The 15,641-nt window shown below is 47.8% G+C and overlaps 1 protein-coding gene across 1 annotated transcript in view; it reads right to left on the reverse strand.

The window, feature by feature from the left end:
• The window catches only part of B4GALNT3 (beta-1,4-N-acetyl-galactosaminyltransferase 3), a 92,989-nt gene extending 77,409 nt beyond the window's left edge, over nucleotides 1-15,580 (reverse strand). Inside the window, exon 1 of the mRNA XM_029206531.1 lies at nucleotides 15,412-15,580. Coding sequence (XP_029062364.1) covers nucleotides 15,412-15,580 — 169 coding nt within the window. The remainder of the gene's footprint in view (nucleotides 1-15,411) is intronic.
• Between the last annotated feature and the right edge of the window lie 61 nt (nucleotides 15,581-15,641).

A 15,641-nucleotide genomic window follows, 5' to 3' on the forward strand; every position in this document is an offset into this window, starting at 1 on the left:
CAAGCTGATTAAGTGATAATCAATAATAATAGCTAAGATTTATTAAACAGGAACTGTACCAGGAACTGTTCTAAGTACTTTATATGTGTTACTTCACTTAATTGTCATGATGAAACCCAGTGAGGTAGGTACCACTATTAATAATTCCATTTTATAGATAAGGAACCAGGACACATTGATGCTTAGTCACCTGCTCACAGATTTAAACTCAGGTAGTCTGACTTCTGAGCAAGCTAGGAAGGAAAGGAGGGAGGGAGGGAAGGAAGGAAGGGAGGGAGGGAAGAGAGGGAGGGAGGGAGAAAGGGAAGAGTAAAGACACTGGCAGGTGGCGTGGAGGACACCACAGCAACCTCAGAAGTTAAGGCAGAAGGGCTGGCAGTGTCCACACAGGGGAAATGCAGGCCCAGCGAAGGCTATGTGGACTGAATTCTATCAGTGCTGAATTCTATCAATTCCATGAGTGCTCGTGGGGAGGGTGAAGCAAACTGCCATGACCGGACACTTGGGAGCCACCTCTGGCTTCTCTGACAACCTAAGCTGGAGTTCACAAGAGCAACCCAGACGAAGGAGGCATCAAAGAAGATATCAGCTGTGAGTATCAGATAGTTCAACAGACGTTCCAGAGAGGGTGAGGTCAGCTGGCACAGAAACAACAAGGAAGGCTTCAGGAAAGGGATGAGGCCGACAGGATGGGCAGGGGCGTGAACGGCAGGCAGAAGGGTATCATGAGCCGGCAGAGCAGCGGTGAAGAGTTTGAGGAAGACCAGCCCGAGGGACAGGAGACCCCAGCTCTGGCTCCCCATGACGAGAAGCGACGGTGAAGCTACTGCTCTCTGGACAGTCACTCCCAGAGTTTATACGCGCTCCTCTGCATCTCCTAGCAGCTGGACTGCTTCCTGGCTCTTTGTTCCCCTCCCCACCACCGCAACTAGGGTAGAGGGATTTAATTGGGAGGATGTCCCCAAGTCAACCAAACTCTGAGAATTTACCATGTGCAGGTATCGGGCAAGGCACTCAGGCAGAGTTCTCAACTAGGGATCCACGGAGGGGTGTCAGGGGCCTGTGCACCTTCCCAGAATATTATGCAAAATATGAGGGGGGGAGGCAAATTTCTGGGGAGAGGGTCGCCAGTTTCCTCATCAGATTCTTACAAGTGTACACAAGCCACAAAAGGTTAAAAATCTCTGCACCAGGGAGACCAAGGGGGAAGTGCCCAGGTCCGGCACTCAAGAAATGCAATCTCGTGGGGGAAGACAGACAAACAGAAATAACCCAGGCAAGGCAGCCTCTGAGTAGTACCCTAACGGAGTACAAAAAAGCAGAGTGAGGGAGGGGGGCAGAGATTCATTCCAACGGGGATGCCCACAGGATGTGCTCCCCACACCCCAGTTTTGGGATCCAAGTTTGCAATGAAGAAAAAACAGACGTTACAGTAAGTCCCCTACGTATGAACCTTCAAGTTGCGAAATTTCAAAGATACAAACGTGCAGTCCATCAATGTCAGGCGTGAGTGAAATTGCAGCTTCCTCCGTCTCCTGTTGCTGACGACCCTTCAGCTCTACCATCTCCCACCTCCTCTCCCTCCTCCAGTCAGTAACTCTTCCTGCCTGTTCACTCGATGCCAGCCCCTGTGTGCCAGCTGTCGTGCTGGACTACTCTATCTTTCAAGGGAATGTACTGTAAGATCAAAAATGTTTTAATTTGGGGGTTTATTTGTTTTTATGTATTAGTTGTGTGAAAAGTATTATAAACCGATCACAGTACAGCACTATATAGCCGATTGTGTTAGTTGGGTACCTAGGCTAACTTTGTTGGACTCAGGAACAAACCGGACTTACGGAACTCGTTCGTTTGTAGAGGACTTGCTGTATTACTTCTCCCCAAGCCTAGGTAGAGCCCCTGGCCAGAGCCCTGGCTCAGGTGCTCCCAGCAGGAAACCAAGAGTGGGAGGCCAACCCTATCCCCCCAGAAGGAGGGGGAAGGAGGACACTGCTCCAGGACTATGGGAGGTGGCAGGAAGATACGCTTCCTAAAAACCAGCGCTGACCCTGGTCCACCCGTCCCCCCTCTGCCAGCTCCCATCCTCTGAATTCCTGGGGTGCTTGTGGCACTGACCCTCGGGAGCCCCTCACTCTCCTGGCCTCAATTCTCCCATCCTCCGTCCAAAAACTTTATGCCATCACCTGTTTCATTCTCTCCCAAGACCTCACCGCCATCTGAAATTCTCATCTCTTTGTTGAAGTGTTCATTACCTGTCTTGTCCTCATGCAATGTAAGCTCCATGACAGCAAAGCCCTGAAATGTCTGGTTCCCTTCTCCATCCCTAATACCTACAACACTGCCTAGCATGTACGCACACTCACTACATATTTGGTGAATGAGTGTCTGTCTCCTGTCCCTTTGTATGTATTCTCTTGAAGGACCAGCATGGCATCCAGGTCCCAGAGGAAAGTGTAAGAAGAAACAGAGGCACTTTCTTCCCCAGAGACCACTTCTGAGATACTGGGTGTGCAAGGCGGCCCTTAATTTAAATGATTACGGCAGAGCATAGCCAGAGGACCACGTGTGAAGCTCAGAACTTTAGTATCCTATCATCTTCTGCATCAACAATACTGCCAAAGTGTCACATGTTTCTCTGACAGGTCTCAGCTTTCCTGTCACCCTCCTCAGCTAGGCACTCATCGCCCACACCTTAGGTCACTGCAGTGACCACCTAGGTGGCCTCTGTCACCAAACCATCTTACGAACCTCCAGCAGCTTCATCTGCCAATAATCACTGTTCCTAGGACATAAAAGGTGTCCACAGACTTCCCTGCTGGTTCAATGGTAAAGAATCCGCCTTCCAATGCAGGGGATGTGGGCTTGATCCCTGGTCGGGGAACTAAGATCCCACATGCCGCGGAGCCACTAAGCCCATGTGCCACAACTACTGAGCTGGCGCACCTCACACAAGAGCCCGCGTGCCACAAACTACAGAGCCCACACTCTCTGGAGCCCGTGCGCCACAACAAGAGAGAAGCCCAGGTGCTGCAACGAAGACCCCGCAAGCCACAACTAAAGACCCGACGCAGCCAAAAAAAGTAAATAAAATAAATTTTAAAATAAATAAAGAACTGCTTTAAAAAAAAAGAAAAAAAAGGTGTCCAGTAAGTGTCTGAAGAATTAAAGCATGAATCCGTGGATGAAAATAAGAAACACTGCCCTCATCATATAAAATCCCTGCTTTCAAAAATCTATGTTGCAATACAACAAACTAGTGAATATAACAAAATAGAAATAGACTCCCAGATAAAGAGAACAACCTAGTGGCTACCTGTTGGGAGAGGGAAGCGGGGAGGGGCAATAAAGGGGTAGGACTTGCAATGAAGAAAAAACAGACGTTTCCCTGGTGGCGTAGTGGTTGAGAGTCCGCCTGCCAATGCAGGGGACACGGGTTCGTGCACCGGTCCGGGAAGATCCCACATGCCGCGGAGCGGCTGGGCCCATGAGCCGTGGCCGCTGAGCCTGCGCGTCCAGAGCCTGTGCCCCGCAGCGGGAGAGGCCACAACGGTAAGAGGCCCGCATACCGCAAAGAAAAAAAAAAAAAATCAGCTACGATGATATATTGAACAACACGGGGAATACAGTCAATACAATACACGGGGAATACAATTTTATAGTAACTATGAATGGAGTATAGCCTTTAAGAACTGTGAATCACAACAGACTCACAGACTTAGAGAACAGACTTAAGATACCAGAGGGGAAAAGGTGGGGCAGAGCGATAGTTAGGAAGTTTGGGATTGACATGTACACAAGGCTATATTTAAAATGCATAACCAACAGGGACCTACTGTGGAGCACAGGGAACTCTGCTCAATATTCTGTAGCAACCTAACTGGGAAAAGAATTGGAAAAAGAACAGATACATGTATACGTATAACTGAATCACTTTGCTGCACACCTGAAACTAACACAACATTGTTAATCAACTATACTCCAATATGAAATAAAAAGTTAAAAAAATTGTGAATCATTATATTGTACACCTGTAACTTATATAATATTGTACATCAATTGTACTGCAATTAAAAAAAAGAAATTAAAAAAATTCTATATTGCTCTCTACCAAGTCCAAACGCGCGGCACCCTGGCACTCGAGACTCTGCAATCACGTCACAACCACCCTTCCAATTTCATCTCCTTCACCCTGTGGGAGCCTCTGCCCTCAGGATCTAAGTTCCCTAAACTTTTAGTTAGCTTATGCTAGACACCCCCTCCAAATAGCCACCTTTGCTTAGACACACACACACACACCCCAATAACAACAGAATCTTGGAGCTGGAGGAGGTCTTAAAAACTGAAGCCATAATATGTGTATGTATAGCTGATTCACTTTATTATAAAGCAGAAACTAACACACCATTGTAAAGCAATTACACTCCAATAAAGATGTTAAAAAATAAATAAATAAAAATAAAAAACTTCAAGCCAGAGCTCTTCTTTTGGGGAAATACAGCAGAACACTAAGAAATGCTGCATAAAATTTGACAAACTTCTTATTTACATAGCTAAGGGCTCCATAAAGTAAGGGCAATCTCCAGGGGTCAAAAAATGAAGATGTGAACATTGGTGCAGCTCTAGATAACATACTAGGCAAAATTAATTTTAGAGTATTAAAAACAGAACAATTTTTAAAAAGGAACCAAATCTGAAGTAGAACCAAGTAAAACTTACAGATATGAAAAATACAGTCATTGAATCAAAAGAAAAAATGGGGTAGATGCCTCTGCCTCGATGTCCCTCCCTAATTTTCTACCCCTTCTTTGTGCCTGTGCAGCTTGCCTGCCTTCTGTTGCTGGAAGCTGTTCACCTGAGATGTGCTCTCAGCCTCTCCCTTTTCCCAGCCCTCTGCTCAGCTGAAATAAAGAAGCAGAACCAGGAACTGAGAATTCACCCCGACACTCTGTGCCTGGCTCCTGGGGAAGCCTCCCAAGTCCTCACCGCACCCCCCTGCCCCGAATCTTTGGCTAAGAGGTGGTGGTGAGAGGTCCAGAGATCAGCTGGCGGGCCAGGGGGCTGTGCATGTGCACAGGCCTGCACACATCCATTTGGTCCCCGGTTGGCAGGAAGGGTGGAAAGGAGAGGATCAAGGGATTTGTAAGAAGATCTCAGCAGAGAGGCCTTTAATCTTTGAAGCAACTGCTTGAATGGAGGCCACATTGTCAGGGATGACCTTGGGGGCCAAATAGCCAGAAGCGCTGGGATAACTGCCACCCCTCCGCCAGGCAACTGAGTCTTGAAAGACCGGAGCCCAAAGTCCAAAGATGGACTGGCCCCTTGGCCCCTTTGTGACACGGTAGTGGCTCCAAACCAGACCCGGAAACAAGCATCCCATTGAATGGAAGACTGCGAAACTGAAGCCCTCAAAAGAAACAGGACCTGTGCAATCACCCGCGATAAATCAGCTTCAGAGCTTGGATTAAAACAGAGATAAAGCCCAGTGTTCCTGCCTCTGAGACCCGGAAGTCCTCCGAGTATACTCAGGGACACGCAGTAGAGCGACAGGCTACGTTGCCCAACTGCTGAACTTTGGTGCCCTGGTCCGTTGCCAAATGGCTCTCATTCTCCACAAAACCCTTGACTTCTAACCCACCCCTCCCCATCAGTGCAGATCTGTGTCTGGGGTGCAGACAGAAAGATGGAGGATGGAAAAGAGTCTTGTGGCAGAATGCGCGTGTGGTGGCAGGTGCAGGCGTGGATGGCCTGGAGACGGCGGAGGGACCGGGCACAGCTCTGTCACGGGCCAAGAAGCTGGAGAGACAGTGGCAAGAGGGCCAGCTGAGGAATGCATCTCCATACTCCTGCCTGCCAGCCTTTTTCTAATTTTTACCAGATTGTAAACTCTGAAGGGGAAGAGATGGGAGCCAACTCTCTCCTAGCTCCTGACATGTGCTAGGCTTATGTTCAATCTAACTGGGCACTTCACATGTGCAAGGCTGGCTAAATCTTATTGAATCGAATCATAAGAAAAGCTCCACAGGGAGGTCATATAACCCCATTACCCAGATGAAGCATCTGAGGCTTGAAAAGGAATAAGTACTTTATACAAAGTCCTGCAGCTGGTGAGAAATAAAGCTTGGATTTGAACCCTGCCCTGTCTTTAAATTCCATAAGTTTTTCCAGGAATCATCAATGCTTTTTATCCCACTCAGTCCCCCACAAAAAAGTAAATGCTCCATAAACATTTTACATAAGTTTTAAAATAAATCACCTCTGCAGCCATTCAAGATTTGCAAAATAAAAAAGAATCGAAAACTACACATCACTCAATTTCCTGGCTTTACTGCACTTCCAAGATACTGGATTTTTTTTTTAATTCAAACAGAAAGTCACAAAAATTATAATCATCCTCACCAGTTCACTAGTCCCATGTCATTAATTTTTTTTCATCTTGATCTTTTGTTAGCACTTTTATGAGTTCATCAGTTTTCCATTAGAGCTCTGAAAATGCTTATTCATTCAGTTCAGCAGTAGAGTCAGTTACCAGAAACCTGGGCTTGTCAGTCTTTTCCATGAATTCCTTGAAGGTAAAAACCCTTTTATAGGCACATTTTCGCAAAAGCACCAGAGTGCACCCAGAACTGTCTGTAAATGACAAAAGCCTTAAAAATGACCACGGTTAAAGATTTGATGAAAGTTCATAATAATGCAATTGACAAGGAAATTTAGTTATTTCTGAGATATACATTTTAAAATAATAACTAGAATTATGACTTATAACATTATACCAGAACATATAAGACTTTTAGGAATTTCCTGTAATGTCTGAAACATTTACATTAACATATTTCCATACGAAAGTTGAGTATTAGTTTCTTTTTTAATTTATTTTTTTATACAGCAGGTTCTTATTAGTCATCAATTTTATACACATCAGTGTATACATGTCAATACCAATCGCCCAATTCAGATACTGGATTTTTTACAAATTGAAGGTTTGTGGCAACCCTGCGTTGAGTGTCGAGCAAGTCTATCAGCACCATTTTTCCAACAGCCTTTGCTCAGTTCGTGTCTCTGTGTCACATTTTGGTAATTCCCACACTATTTCAAATTTTTTCATTATTATTCTCTTTGTTATGGTGATCTGTGATCTGTGATCGTTGATGTTACTTACTTTTTTTAATGATGTTACTATTACATAAAGATTATGACTCACTGAAGGCTCAGATGATGGTTAGCATTTTTTTAACCAATAAATTATTTTTTCCCCGAATTCGACCAATAAAGTATTTTTGAATGAAGGTATGTAGATTTTTTTTTTTAGACATAATGCTACTGCACACTTAATTGACTACAGTATAGTGTAAACATAACTGTTATATGCACTGGGAAACCAAAACATTTGTGTGACCCTCTTGCAATATTCACTTTATTGTGGAGGTCTGGAACTGAACCCACAGTGTCTCCCAGGTGTGCCTCTATAAAATCCATGGTTTGTCTGGAATATCATTTCTCTATTCCCACCCCCACCTTTCCTTCTCCTTTTCCCACCTTGGGCCCTCTTCCCAGGTCTTGGTGCCATAAAGCACAATTCCACCTGCAATGGCTTATGGGATCTTAGTTCCCCAACCAGGGATCGAACCTGGGCCCTGGCAGTGAAAGCGCCGAGTCCTAACCAGGGAATTCCCAAAAACACAGTTTAAAAGAAGAGAATAAATGGGTAGGAGGCAGATAACACCTCTTCCCCTGGCCTGTTTTCTCATCTGTTAGTAAAGGGGCTGGACGGCTCATGTTCGTGACTTTCTACACCCAGAAGCCACAGCTCTTCACACTCCTGGTACCCCCACTGGCCTGGGGGGAGGTTAGAAGCCCAAAGGACAAACTTGAGGTTCCTGGCCTTCCTGGCCAGTCCCCTCGGTTGTTTTACTAGTATTGTCAGGGGTGCCCCAAGCTTTATTAAATTTTCCTTACATTTATGTCATTGTTTCCAATGACAGTGGCTCAGGCCCCAGCATGTCAGTAAATTCCAAGCTTTTGATGTCCGCTTCACACATAAGGAGGTGAGAATTTATTTTTGAATGTCATTCAATTTTTCAATACCTAAATAGACTAAAAACAAAAACATCAGGAAAATAATAATTCATGTTTTGGGGGGGTTTTAATCTAGAATTCTTTCCAGAATCCAGCATCTGGTTATCACAGCTATTATACTTTATTATTATTTTTTTTTTTTGCGGTACGCGGGCCTCTCACCGCTGTGGCCTCTCCCGTTGCGGAGCACAGGCTCCGGACGCACAGGCTCAGCGGCCATGGCTCACGGGCCCAGCCGCTCCGCGGCATGTGGGATCCTCCCAGACCAGGGCACGAACCCGTGTCCCCTGCATCGGCAGGCGGACTCTCAACCACTGCGCCACCAGGGAAGCCCCTATACTTTATTTTTTCTTTTCAAGAATCTCTAGGTCAGAGTAGTGGGATTATAGGTGACTGTCAGTTTCTTCTTCATACTTTTATATATACCATAGCACTTTTATTGATTTCTTTATGCCTTGATTTGGTCCAGAAAAAGTTAAAGCGGCTTGCAAGTACCACAGAATATAAGATGACATAAACTAACAGTAGTTGTGGGAAAGAAAGAAAAAGATAGAGGAATAAAATTGGTACCAAAGTGCAAATCATAAAATCTTTTACACTTTTTTCCAAATGAACCAAAAACTGAATTCTAAAGCTTTCTAGTAACCAACACAAAGGGAGAAACCTGTGTGGTTATATAATTTACATGGCCAATAAAAATGAAAACAAACGGATTGCTCAAGAGAGCAGAGCTAGCTCTAATATCAAGATCAGAAGAAAAGTTCTCACCACAAGAAAAAAAATTGTAATTATGTGAGATGATGGATGTTAACTAAACTTACTGTGGTGATCATTTTGCAATGTATACAAATATCACATCATTATGTTGTACACTTCAATATGTCAATTATATCTCTAAAACTGGGAAAAAAAAATAAAGACCAGAAGAAACGTTTCTGGAAGGTTCTCAAACACAGGATAAGCAATGACTCCCAATCCCATCCTTGGAGAATGTCACAGGGCTATATCTCATAGCACTTAGGTCCTGGGTCTTGCCCCTCCTTAAGTTATTGGATCAGTTGTACTAGGTGCCTCATGCACAAAAAGGTAATTTTATAGGGGTTAATGTGGTCCAGATACACAGCCATTATCTGGTATAATGAACATGTGTTGTTTTTATAATCACAAAGAAATATTATTTTAAAATAAATCACATACTGTGTGATTCCATTTCCATAAGGTATAGAAATAGACTATATTAATCTATGCTCATGGTAGTGACAGAAATCGCTCGTACCATTCTGTTTCTTCATCGGGGTGTTCGTTACAAGGCTATGCTCAGTTTGTGGAGATTCACCAAGCTGTACCCTTACATGTGCACTTTTCTGTACATATAACATACTCCCATGGGAATTTCCTGGTGGTCCAGTGGTTAGGATTCCGGGCTTTCAATGCCAGGGGCCCAGGTTTGATCCCTAGTCAGGGAACTAAGATCCCACAAGTCACATGGGGCGGCCAAAAAAAAAGAAACCAAACCAAACAAAAAAACCCAACAAACAAAAAAAGGTACTTCCATGAAAAGTAAAACAAAAAAAACAGGGACCACATGGACAATCTGCATGCTTATTTTCTACAAAAGTTGGTCAATGGTAAAAAAATTTTAAAGTTTAGCATAAGAAGTAAATTACATACTAAAATATCACAGAGATTAAAAAAATATTCATTTTTGCTCATCTCATGGATACTTCTAACACTGAAAGCAGTGCTTGTTGGAACCTAAGAGTCTGTAAAAATTTAATCTATCCGTCATGCTTTGCTCAAATGTATAACATATTCAGCCCGGGACCCTTTATATATACCCCATCCAAACTACTCTCACCCCTTCCAGTAGTACTTTTTATATCAGGTAACATATAAATCTATTAATTGTGGATCACAAGGTCAAAGGAGGGTTGTCTGAAAGCTCAGAACGTATGCTTGGCCTAGCTGAGACCTCATCATCCTCGGACAGAAGGAAGCGTGCTCGTGGAAATTAAAAGGGTAGGATTTGAGAGCGGTGGAACTCGGTAGAGAAGCAGACAGTCAGCGGCCAACTGCAAGAACAGCCTCCAGGCCCCCTTCCAAAGCAAACTCTGCTCTGGCGGCTGCTCTGCTCCGCTCCATAAAGCCCAGCCCAGGCTCTGGGGCCTGGAAAACTACTGCAGTGCGCCACCAGCCACTCCTAAAGCCAGCACAGAAGTGGCTGCTTCAAAGGCCTCATGCTGCAAAGCAGTCAGAACCGTGCGGGGCATCTGGACATCTCCCAGGACAGGGGCGGCCGGCAGCCCAGTCACCACGGAGCAGGAGATCGGGGCCTCAGCCCACACGAGGGTCCCTGGGTGACAGCAGGATAGCAGGGCCGGCTGTGCTGCTGGGATTCTGCGGCCACGTCAGAAAGGACTAGAGAGACCAGGAAAGGAGAGGCCAAGGCTGGGTGAGGGCCCCTGTCCTCACACCCTGTGGTCCTGGTGCAGACGGCGCTGGTCCAAAGGAAACACACTTTTAACAGGAAAAGCAGTGATGGCTTAATTCTTATCCTTCGCATTTGTGTTTAAAGGCTATTGCTGTTTATATGCATTACGGTACAAGGAACAAGAATTCCTAGGTTCTATTCTTGGATCCGTCACTGATAAGCCAAGTATGTGCCAGTGAGAACATCAGGCGCTTGGAAATTCAGAGCTCTCCATCCATAACCAGAAGGCATCTGAGTGCCCAGGATTTGCCCTGAATTGATTACTGACTTGAAGTTCCATGCAGCGGCTGGGTGGCCAGAATGGCAGCATAAAGAGAGGTAAGTAGGACAGAGGAAAAGGAGCCAGAGGCTCCATGGGAAAGAGGGGCAGCCCAGCCAGGGCGACATGAGACAGGGTCCCGGGCCCAAGGGGCCCACGAAGCAGCTGTGCTTCCCTCCACACTTGCCTCTGCTCTGAGGCTCAGCTCTAAGCCACAGCCTTCCCGCTCTGCCCACACATCTGTCTCATCTGTTTTCCCCTCTCTCCTGGCCTGCGTCTCAGATTACCGTTCTGCCCTGAGCTACCTCTGTCACTGGAGGGTTTGTCTCCCTTCCAAATCGGAATGTCTGTGGTGACCCCGGGAGCCACAGGGCCCGCCTGACATCTGTGGCTATGCCACCGCAGCCCACTCGGAGTCACTTAGGAATCGCAGGGGCCAGCCGGACAGGCGTGTTATAAGTTTCAGGCTTGGAAACACCTTTGGGGTTTAGCAGGTACACTGGACACTTAAATGGGGACATTGCAGACCCAGCCTTGTGAGATGTGGAAAGAGGCTGGTGTGCACCACCATTCGGCCCTGGCTCTGTGGCCAGCTGTGATCGCTTGGCTCCAGCACCAAGTTGGTCTCAGCAGTAGGTCAATTATAGAGCAAAGAACCTAGAAGCCATTTTAGTCCAGACCTCTGCCCTCTGGCAGGACGTAGCTAATCCAGTCTGAACAAATGGGTATAGCTCATTAAAAGCTGCCAGGACGGGGTCTTTAACTTCCAACAATAGTCTGTGCCCGGGGCTGCTCTCAGCCAGTACACACCGGTACACCTGTGCCAGTTCTCAAAATACTGGAACACTTATGAACGTGTTGGTATATAGTGACTGCCCCAGGCCCTCTGAATGTCCCACTAGAGCCCTGACCTGTCCTCAGGAGAGCTCCATGACCCAGCAGCTAAAGACTAATGCCAGCCACAGTAAGGAACCTTCCGCCCCATCCCAGCACCACCATCCATACCAAAGTACAGTATGGTTAAACAGTTTTACTATTTCCCTATCCATTCTACAACACTACCTTATTCTAAAACTTTCGACTGCTTTCTCTTATCTACTGAATAAATGCCACCCTTTAAGGTTGTTATTCAAAGTCTTTCATACTATGGCGCCATCCCCTATCCTCCTTCACACCCTCTGCTTCACCAAACCCAGATGCTCAACATTTCCAAACACTAACTTGTCCTTGACTATTGGTCTTGGCTTCTGCTGCCCTCTCTGCCTGGAATAGCTTTCTCTTTCTGCATCCACTAAAGTCTTACCAACTCCTCAAGATCTCCTGAAATGTCACCACTCCCATGAAATATTAGTTGAAAGAGCCGTGTGCCATTTCCACAAGTGTCACAGCAACGTGTAGGTTCTACCTCTGTAAAACTTAACGGTTGTCTCCTATTACGATCATTCTCATATACGCACCTAAACTCCCCTCCTAGAGGGAAAGCTGTGAGAGGCAGAAACCATAACAGAGTCATCACCACATCTAAGTGACAGAGCACAATGCCCTGCTCGAGCTACGTGCTAAACAAATATTTGTTTAAATGAGTCAGTATGAAGCCCGCGCACCTAGAGCCCGTGCTCCGCAGCAAGAGAAGCCACCGCAATGAGAAGCCCGCGCACCCCAACTAGAGAAAGCCCACACGCAGCAACAAAGACCCAACGCAGCCAAAAATAAATAAATGAATAAATAAATTTATAAAAAATAATAATAAATAAATAAGTGCGTGAGTGAGTAAACAGCTCTCATTCTTTTGTCCAAGGGACCCATTCTTCTATCCGTGAACAGTTTCGGTGGCTTCTCCCTGAAGTTACTCCAAATGTGGTTGTATCTTTTTCTACAGATGGAGCCCAAATTGCATATCACGCATCTCAAACTACGGGGTTATTCCATAAGAAGCAGGAAGCACGCTCCCTGTCATTACTTGACCACCCTGGAGTTTGTAACTACCAGCTCTCCACACATTTCTCCCAGCACCAGATCAGGGCGGCAGTCACACAGGGACAGGCAAATGAAAGGTTCTTGGTAACGGAGGCTGGCCTTACAAATGACAGGAAGGCTGGTGGTACAGTGAGCTGGCAGGGGCTGCTACAGAGAGGCAGGGTGGCTTGCTGGGAAGCAGAACCAAGCTGGGGCTCTGGTTGCTGCTGTATGCCAGGGTGTATGCGAGGGAAGGCTAGCAACCCTCTTCTTACCGCTGTGCTTTCTAATCCCTCCTTCCCCACTCTCCCTCCAGAGGAATGGCTGGGAGTAAGACCTATAAGACAAGGCAGGACTTTGATGCATGATGTCTGAGCTTCTTAAAAACAAAGGACGGGGGACCGGGAGCCAGAAAGCACAGCCACTGTCTAAATCTCATTCCAAAAGGAAATCAAGGAAAGAGTAGAATACGATGGGACAGCCCGGCATGACAAGCCACCCTGCCAGCAGGTGGGCTTCAGGGCTCTAGGAGGCTGAGAAGAAGATACGAGGGATCCATCAGTGCCCAGGCTTGGGCCCCCGTTAAAAACAACAGTTAGGGAAACGGAAAGCCAATTCTGGACTAGGAAGCCGAGAACATTCTTCTGGAGAAGGGTCCGTTTGGAAAAGGAAACGAAGAATAAGGAAACCCAGTCAGAAAGTGAAGATTCATCTAGAAGGGAAAAGAAACTGACCCAGGAATTGATGGCTAAGGATGAGACAGCCAATAGGAGACAGAGGTTGGGAGCCAGGTGTGAGATGATAATTATGGCAAACTGCTTCCGGTCTCTGAGGAGAAAGCTCACTTGGGGTAAAGAAAAAGTATGTGCTGGGGGGTGAGGGAGGCGGATGGGAGGCCATTCATTTCAGGGTCACAAAGCAACTGCTCTGCTCTCTGGGTTTGGCCATACCGCAGCATGCGGGATCTTAGTTTCCTGACCACGAATGGAACCCGTGCCCCCTGCAGTAGAAACGTGGAGTCCTAACCACTGGACCGCCAGGGAAGTCTCTCCTCTCTGGTTTTAATCTGTGCAGTGGACTCCACTGGCTACCAGGTTAACAAGATGGTGGCCAAGGAGGAGAGAAGGGAGATCCCTCCCAGGGCCTCCCACCCACCCACACTCCACCTGGGCTCATCCACGGGGGACTCTCTGAGTGGCCGTGGTATGGAAGAGTAGATATACTCTGTCTTTCAGAGGAGCGAGCAAGGTCTGGGGAGCTGAGGGAAGGCAGATTGGTCTTCGGAAGGAAGAGCTCTTCCTACTTGAGACCTGTGGACCTGACTTGGGAATACCCTTCCTCGTGGTGTGCTGGGCTCCCTGACCCTGGAAATGCTCAGGCGGGGAGATCACACAATCGTAGTGTTCACATTGAAAGGGACCAACTCCCTCCTTCTACCTGAGAAGCTGCCATTTGCGCCTGGATTTCCCAACTAGTTAGCGTCAGAACCAGGAATGGAAGCCCAGTCTCCAAACACACAGCCAGAAATATTTCAGCAGCCACAGAGTGAGAGGTTCCACCATAAATACCCATCTCTGTCCTGAACCAGCTCAATTACTGACCCTAGTAATTCCCTGTCTTTGGCCACAAGAGGAGGCAAAGCACCACACCCAGCCCTGGGCAGAACAGCTGACACAAGAACTTAGAGCATCTTCTCACCAGAGTTTCATCAGTCGTCCCTTAGTTTTCCTGAAAGGGGGAATGTTTATAATTCCATACGTTGTCTGGAATTATAAACCTCCCCCCTTCAGGATTGGGAAGGACACCTAGTAGTTCTGGGAGTTTCTCTTTTTTCCAACTATTGCAGCGACCTTTTACACAGTGCCTGACACTTCGGAGGTTTTACTTCACTCTGTCAGTAGTAAACTGAAAATCACCTCGGACAGGCATGCCTGTTGAAGTAAAAAGAGAAAGAGAGCATCCCCTCCGTTTTCCTAGGAGGAAACTGAGACAGAAAAATTAAGTGGCTCTGGCTCCGTGGAAAAAGAGAAGCAGGAATCTACCCACTGCCCGGTCCACTGAGCTGCCCTGAGCAGGGTATGGGGGTTCAGCTCATTCCGCAGGGTTCCCGAGGGGGCTGCAGACAACCCGCTGGGGGTGGAGGGTGGCCAGGACCAGGAGAGGGGACCGCTCGAGGGAGGTGGGAAACTTGCAGGAAGAGGAAGGGGCTGGGAGAGGAGTGGCCTGTGGGAAGAGGGGGAGGCGAGTGGCTCACGGCGGTATCGTTAAAATAAAGGACCCCCCCCGGAAAACGCCGCAGGGGAGCAAACGGAGCGAGCCACGGAGAAGGCGGGTAGCAAAGTTTGGGTCGCGCAGACCGGAGCGAGCGGCCTGGTGGAGGCGGCCGAAGGCGCCCCAGACACGGACCTCAGCCCGCGTCGACGCGTTTCTCTGGTACCGGGTCTGCGAGCCGAGTGCGGCCAGGGGTGGTCCCGAGGCTCCCCCGGCTTCCCTCCCGCGGGGCGCCCGGCACCTGGAGACCCAGCGAGGTGGAGACCGGGTCTGAGATGGGGGGTGGGTCCCCCCTGAGGCGGGAGCCGCCGGCCCTGCCCCCTCCCTGCTGCGCGCCTGCCGCGGCCCCGGCGCTACTCACTCCGGTTCAGGGGGTTCCCGCCGACCTGGGCCGACGCCGCCAATTCCAGATAAAGAGTCCAGAGCCCCACGGACACCACAGCGAGCAGCAGCAGCAGCCGGAAGCGCCTCCGCAGCAGCTTGACCGGGCGCAGCAGCAGCAGCAGCCGCGCGGCCCGGGGGCCCCCCATGGCGCTGCGCCCCTGGCCCCGGCCCGGCCCCGGCCGGCTCTCAGCGCCGCGCCCCGGCCGC

The sequence above is a fragment of the Monodon monoceros genome, unplaced genomic scaffold, assembly GCF_005190385.1.
Source record: "Monodon monoceros isolate NGI ecotype Baffin Bay Population unplaced genomic scaffold, NGI_Narwhal_1 Super_Scaffold_6, whole genome shotgun sequence".
In the NCBI taxonomy this organism is placed as follows: domain Eukaryota; kingdom Metazoa; phylum Chordata; class Mammalia; order Artiodactyla; family Monodontidae; genus Monodon; species Monodon monoceros.